This window comes from Quercus lobata, chromosome 11 (assembly GCF_001633185.2).
Source record: "Quercus lobata isolate SW786 chromosome 11, ValleyOak3.0 Primary Assembly, whole genome shotgun sequence".
NCBI lineage: Eukaryota > Viridiplantae > Streptophyta > Magnoliopsida > Fagales > Fagaceae > Quercus > Quercus lobata.
Window position 1 is genome coordinate 36,035,442 of NC_044914.1, and position 7,559 is coordinate 36,043,000.

Sequence of the window (7,559 nt, forward strand, 5' to 3'; positions counted from 1 at the left end):
CCCAGTTTACATCGTGCCAGATAAGGTTAGTCCCCATTTTCCGGTTTAACATATCTACACACCCGAGGACCCTAAAGACGTTTGGGAAGCATTGGGTGTGGGTCAGCCTGTAGTTCATTAGATAGTCCCTAGTGACCCTTCCCATGAGAAGTTCCATCCCACCTTTAATGAAGGCAATCATAGGAATAACCATGGATTTAGGAGGTTTGTTCATGACCAGCCATTCATCGTCTTCATAGTGTTTGATTTCAACACTATTGGGAATCCTATATTATGCCCTAAAACAGCTCAGCCTCGAGAGTATCTACTAGCTTAGCATATCTACCCATGGAGTTTTATGGTATGAAAGAATAAACTTGTGCAAAAAAGAAACGTGAGGATGAACACACCTACAAGCAAAGGGAAGAATTCTCCTCGGGAGGTTGCTTCAACTTAAATTTCCAAAGTGCGTAAATGAACTTCAGCCAGCCTTAAACTCTCCTTATATAGGAGTAAAAAATGGGCGGTAATTTTCCTGCTCATAAATGAGGGAAGATAGGGACTGTAGGATCTTGATCAAGCCGTAAAACATAGGGAGACAAGCAACCGCCTGACGCCATAAATGTGAGATTGTGGATTCCAAAGCGCCAGGAGCGTACTGGAGACAGGTGAAAGGACGTTACCATATAGGAATGTGCGTGGCACGTATGTAGTCTACTTGTATAACTAAAACTTCGTTTTTACCTCAAGGTTAATAGCAAAAGTTTTAGGGGGTTGTGGGTGCCCGAGGACTAAGGATGAAGTTGAAGAGTTATAGTATTGGTGTGGGGATGCCATGGGCCCGAGGAGGAAGATTACCCAGGGAGAGGAAGGGATGAGTCAAAAGGACTCTGAGGCATTCCAAGTGGGAAGAGGGATCTGATGAGAGAGAATTAGTGTCATAGGGGAAGTTTCTAGTTTGGAGTAGTCTATTGCCTCCACATTAAATGATGGGCAACTGCTTTATTAGCTGCATTGATGAGAAAGTGACTTGAACAATGTAAGTCATAGCTAAACAAACTTCTTCCACCACCTTCTTCAGATGTGAAAAGAGACAAGTGTTAGGAAGGGAGGTTTGTTAGGTAAAGATGGAAGGTTAAGATATGAGAGAGGAAAATATATATAAGAAAAAGAAGGTTCACAAAGAAGTGGGATCCAGGCACAAGTATAAAGATATAGAAAAGAAAAAAGAAGAACATTGAGAGAAGAGAGTGAATCATAACATTTCTTGTATAATTGTGACCTCCTCGGGCTAGCTTGTATTGAGAAATCAGCTCATCCATTTATTTATAAAGAACTCTTCCTTATTTTTATCCTTGGGTAGAGCCTCCCTCTTGTTGTTTGCTTCACTCTCTTACAAATTCATTGTTTTGGGCTGTGGTTGAACTGATCTAGCCACTATTCTAAGTGGTTTGGGCCGCGAGTTTTCATTGTCCTTACAGATATGTTTAATCTGTTTGTTTTTTGTGAAAACTATATATGAATATAGTTTTTTGAGTTTTCATGTATTTGGTAATATCGTAATATAATATATATATATATATATATAAATAAATAAATAAATAATGTTAAAGGAAAATTATCTCTTAATTTCTCTTATTTAGTCTATCGTGAAATAGAGCTGTTTTCTACTAAAATTTTCTAGAAAGGAAGGGATCAGTGATTTGGATGTGGGAGTCTTTATGCTTGCCAGTTGCCATGATTTTATATATATATTGACAAATGAGTATTAGCGATAGTGAGGGAGTAGAAGCAAGGCAAATTGGTAGGTGAAATCTGCAGAGAACACGGGTACGTGCGTGAGAGATCAATAAAGATTTTCTAAACGTGAATTCATGAGGGATTCAACTGGTAGTGTTGAACTTTCACAAATATATCTAATATCTATATGTATTGTTGTTTACCATAGGGAAATCAAAAAAAGAAGCTAGCTTTCTATTTTGGGAAAGATTTGCTAGATTCTGCATGGGATTAGGAAGCTTCCTGAAAGGTGCATGGTTTACAAATGCCATACATTACTTACGTGCTTATTTAAAGAGTACGTATTAATTTTTAGTACGTACTTTCTCTTGTTTGAGGGTACATACTAAAGAATGTAAAGATGAATTTGGAATAGATAATATGTTCTTGGGTGCTAGGGCAAAGATTAGAGTGATTTTAATTTCTTTTGTTCTCTTATGGTTTTCCTATACTTCATCATATTTTCTAGTTACATAGGTGGGATTCAATCCTAGGTCCTAATAATAAGATATTTTAATTGGAACCTATATATGATAAAGCAAACCAATTGCTACACAATTGCCAAGCTAGAATCCAACCACTTGAATGGAAAAAGGAATCGCATCAAGGACTCTGAGAGCATTCGCATTCAGAATGCTAAATGCCATATATAAGGTTTATTTAGCATTTTTCCCTCAAAAATCTCCCACATTTGGAATTGCAAATGCTTAGAACTGCAAATTATTTTACAATCTTGCTACAGTGCCATTCTACATGTGGCACTGTAGACTATTGGATATGTTTTTTAATCTGATTTATTCTTTCTCTCTCCTCTATGTCAGACTTCTCAACTCTCTCTCCATCTTGCTTCTCTTCTCTCTCACTCTGGTTCTTTGGTTTGCTCTCTCCTCTCCTCAAACCCAAAACCCATTTTCTCAAACCCAAAATCTCGTGTGGTGGTGGCAGCGACGGAGGTAGGCGTGGGTTGTCATCGATGGTGGCGACGTGGGTTTCCCTCTTCGTCTCCCTCTTCATCTTCCTCTTTCTTTCTCTGATCTCTCATCCCTTTCTTTCTCTCTCACCTCTTTTTTCTTTTTTTCTCTATATCTTCTCTTGAATCAACCCTCCATGGTGGAGATGTGGCGTAGGACTCATGGATCGGTGGCCGGGTTTCATCATCCCTTATGTGGGTTTCATTTTTGGAGGTATGGGTTTCATGGATCAATGGATGGGTTTCATTTTTGGTGATGTGGGTGGCCGGATTTCTTTGTTCGTTGGTTTGGTGGTTGTGGTTTTTGTGGGTTGGTGGTGGGTAATTTGATGGTGGTGTGGGTTGTGGGTTGAAGGTGGTGGTTTTGGTTGTGTTGATGGTGGTGGTTGGATGAGAGTTTTAATTTTGGTTGGGTTGATGGTGGTGGTGGTGGTGGTGGTGTGGGTTGGGTTGAGTTTGGCTTGGTGGTGGTGGTGGTGGCGACAATGAGCTGTGTGGGTAATTTATTGGGTAGTATGAATTATATTATTTTATTGTGTAGAAATATTATTTTAACAAGTAGAATAGGAAAATAAAAGTTAGGATGTTAAGAGTGTTGTAAAATAGTATGGTATAAATGATAAAGTAGATTTTGAGATGGTAAAATAGAATAGTTTGAAGATTTCGGATACGAATGCTTTGACAAGCACAAAAGTTAGATCCACACTAAATAGTCAAGTATGTGTGGGCTTCTCCTAATTTGGTCTTGTGTAGATTGTCATATATCAAGGGATGGGCCTTTTTCACAAATGTACTTTAACCATACTTGACTGCTCTAATTGAAGAACTATGTTTGGGGTCTCGATTGGCAAAGTGGCCCTAAACATGGCATAATGCCTAACAGTTTGATGATGATTATAGTTTTGGGCATTATCTATTGGGTTGGGCCAGTAGGTTTAGGCTTACTTGGATTGAACCCCCTTGGCTAACTCTTGGGTTTGCCCATCTTGGGCTTGTGTGATTCCCCCTCTAGACTCAAAATAAATAATCTACCTTCATGATACCTTTTTTTTTTTTTTTTTTTTTTCTTCGCACAATGTATTCTCAAAACTTCATGTTACTTTCACTTTATTATGATGATATGGTGTATGTTAAAACGAAAATAAGTTCACTAATTAGATAATCATAATCACAACTACAACACTTTAGTAATCACTTAGTAACATAAGTAAAATATCATATCTACATTTTTCTGTTCTTTTTCTTCTTCTTTTTTTAAGTTGGGCCTTAGTGTTTTTGTGGTCTATTAACTCTGTAAAATATGTGGAGTCTATCTCTTTTATGGTGTGGAAGTTTCTTTGCATCTTATAATTTTGGTGAACTTTGTCTACCATGAGAAATTGGCCACTTTTTTGAAAAAATAAAAAGACAAAGTTATGAGATATCAGCTACTAAATTGGTAAAGCCTCATGTTACTTTAGTACAAGAGATCTGTCGATTATGGGTTACAAAAATAAAACTTTATTCAATTATGCAAGTCATAAACTCAATGAGACTCCAAATTAACAAAAAAAAATTGCAAAAGAGTCATGGAAATATGGAGTCATCAATATAATTATATCATAGATTTTTTTTTTTTTTTTCTTTCTAAAGCAGGTTAACTTGTTAAGACTGAAGACCAAAAACATCATAGATTGCGGAGAGTCACTAGTTAGCATTATAACATGTTGGAAAACGACTACCGAGACCAAATTTGGGCAACATTCGGAGCACCAAACTCAATAAGTTGAGGTCTTCTCCTGATCTGACATTGTAAAATGAGCCTTAAATTCTTGTTTATGGATGCAAGAGGCTCATAAATTAGAGTACTAAAGACAAGTTTTGCTAACAATTTGGGAGACCAAAAGGGAGACAGTGCCCTTGGACTAAGTTTTGTTCCAGTAACTCACTAGATTGGTACAATGTCTCTGGGTATCTTCTAAAATTCCCACAAAGTAGTCAAAATGGGAATCGGCCACTTGTCGAAAACCCATTTGACAAATCATGAGAAATTCCAACCTTCATGAGGATAAACCATGTGATAGTCAATAGTCCAACAAAAGATTCTTGATAATTCACATATAATAATAGTAAATCCAAAGTGGTAAGCTAGTGCTTTGCTTTGTTGAATGGACGAGATTTGAGAGGACTTGATTTATTGCTGCATAAATTAACAATCTAACTAGCTTGATTACACATGGGCCTTTGGTGGTCTCAACAGTTGTTAGTTTAGATAAGAACGAAAAACCCAAATTAAAAAAACAAACAAACAAACAAAAGGAACCACAAGCCTTAATACTGGGATGCCAAATATACTAATTCTACAATGGCTTTTTGTAAGATAATTCATCTTTACAAAATTACAGTTATAAACATTAAACAACAAAAAGAAATTTAAGGGAAAAATATCATTTAGAACAGTTGAGCCATGAGCCTAGGAAATAGTGAGGTATTTAGAAAAGCAAAAACCTTCTGTGCTTAGTTTGTTTACCATTAATATGTCATTGAGAAGGTCATAATGCTCCCTGAGTCAAAGTAGTGCACAATTTCTTATAGTTACTTGGATTGCAAGAAATATAAACAGTATTTATTTCAGGATAACATGCTCAAATTGAGAGGAAACCCGGGAAGGCCTTCAATTGGCAAGAAATTCACTTCTTTCTGGTTCAAGTGATTCCTGGCTCATCCATCCAGTTGGCATGAACATGCAACCATTTTAATCAATGGTTAAAAAATTGTTATTGAATATAAAAGTGAAAAAAGGAACGTATTAGTCAAAATGTTCGGCTAAAACTGTCTTACTGGCTGATATAGTATGATCACTGTTAAATATAGATAGTGCATTCACCCACTGTCCCTTAAATTTTAAATTGCTTCCATAAGAAAAAAAGGCATTAACCGCATTATTAATCACAAAGTGACAAATCTAAGTAACATGAGATGTCTACTAAACACACACAAAAAACAAGCCGTATGCAATATAAATGCAGACATCTGCATGTGGATTCCAACACTGAGAGTAAAGGACTTTAGATAAAAGCTATAGTGACTGTTTGGTCTGAATGTCTATGCCATGCCTAAACATGTTCAACACTGAGAAGCAAGGTCTCTGCCCTCCCTCTGCGGACCCAAGAATCTCCTTCTCAAATGATTTTGCAGACATTCAACAACCTTCCAAGCATGATAACATCTACAGAGAAGCTCCGGTTTCCTCAGACTTCGAATTCTCTGTCAAAAACTACACCATGGCACCCGCAGATGAGGTATTCTTTCAGGGAATGCTATTGCCAGTGAAGAATAGTTGCACCAATAACCAGCAGCGAAAGATGACTTTAAGAGATGAACTCTCAGTTGATGATGATTTTGAGAATGTGTTTCCAAGGATATCAAAGAATGGAAGCCGTTGGAGAGAGCGGCTCGGCCTCAAAAAGGGTATCTCTGCATCTAAAAAATGTGACAAGAGTGGTGGTATGCTGGAAAGTGTAGTTGAAGAGAAGAGCAATATGTTTGTTCATGAGGACAGCTTTGTTGGCAAGAAAACCCAGGTAAGATGAAAATCTTTTGTTTTGATATTGATACTTGAAGTTGAACTTGCAGATCTAGATTAATTGAGTTCATAGTTTGAACAATTAACTAAATAGTGTATAATTGGTTCTTTGTTATAGGAACTATTTTTTGAGGCCTTGAAGGAGGGTTAAGCTGCAATGTTAAACAGAATATGATGCAACCAATAACAAGGATTGAAGTAAAAAAAGGATGTACTAAAGAGATAGCAATGGCAATTTTCAAGGGAAGGGGATTGATTGTCTTATAGTTAGCTAATATTGTGAAGGTACTGTATGGATAGTGGGCTCTACTGTATGTTGAGGTTTGATTTGACTCTTTGATTTTTCTAACTCTTGGTTTTTTTCTTTCCCTTTTGACTCAAAATAACCCCCTCCTCCCATATTCCCATTGGAAAAAAGAAGGGTCGGCTGTTTTTGTTCTGTACAAAATGTTTGCAGTTGAACTCCCATGTATTGAGTATTGTTCAGTCAATCAGTCAATGTAATCATCAATTCATTTCTTGCCCATTTTTCAGTATAAATTTTGATATGTTCATATTTCAGTAGCAAATTTAGGAACTGAGACGTCCCCTCTCTAAACCTTTCTTCTTCAGTTAATTTTTTTGATAATTCAATAGTTGGGAGAGAATGGTCTCAAACTCTCCATATCTCCGTTAAAAACACCAAGAAGTGATAGTTGGGTTAATTAGAAGCCGATTATTTTTGGTTTGGGCACAGTTTAATTACCACGTGCTCTTTATATTACAAACAGAACTAAAGTTTTAATGGTTTGTGGCATTGTTGCTCTAGATCTACAGCTAATTGCTGATTATTGTTTCCCCCAAAGTGCGCTGTAAGCAAGATTCACCAAATTAGACTTGATATGGTCTTCTTTTGAATATGGTTATTTAAATTATCTAGATCTAATAACGAGAGAGAGAACCTCATAACCACGCAGTGGTGACAATGCAAATGATATATAAATGATAAGTTATAGGCTTATAGCATTTACCAAAAGACCGCTACCATTTCATTCCGCAATTTCCATGACGTATCCTGATTCCCAATAATTTCAGATGGTCATTGGCAAACCATATATAAATTATAGGCTATAGCATTTCCAATACTGAATATTATAGCTATGCATGTTGTCCATAGCTAATTTATTAACAAACTGGAGAACGAAACACGACCAAACCGGAAACTGATTTTTATTATTGAGACCAAATCAGATGAAATTACTAATCTCTTAGAAACAACCAACCTTT

At 36.6% G+C, this 7,559-nt stretch overlaps 1 protein-coding gene across 1 annotated transcript; it reads left to right on the plus strand.

Moving 5' to 3' along the window:
- The first annotated feature begins 5,829 nt into the window (after positions 1-5,829).
- LOC115966786 lies at positions 5,830-6,579 on the plus strand. The gene is made up of 2 exons (XM_031085944.1): positions 5,830-6,291; positions 6,412-6,579. Exons 1-2 carry the CDS (start codon positions 5,830-5,832, stop codon positions 6,442-6,444), a joined length of 495 nt encoding a protein of 164 aa, XP_030941804.1. The 3' UTR covers positions 6,445-6,579.
- Positions 6,580-7,559: the final 980 nt, after the last annotated feature.

Excerpts from the sequence above, each read along its gene's own strand:
- LOC115966786 (XM_031085944.1), top strand. The coding sequence starts at position 5,830 with ATGTTCAACACTGAGAAGCAAGGTCTCTGCCCTCCCTCTGCGGACCCA. Across the intron at positions 6,292-6,411 it reads TTGTTGGCAAGAAAACCCAG|GAACTATTTTTTGAGGCCTT; the intron begins GTAAGATGAAAA and ends TCTTTGTTATAG.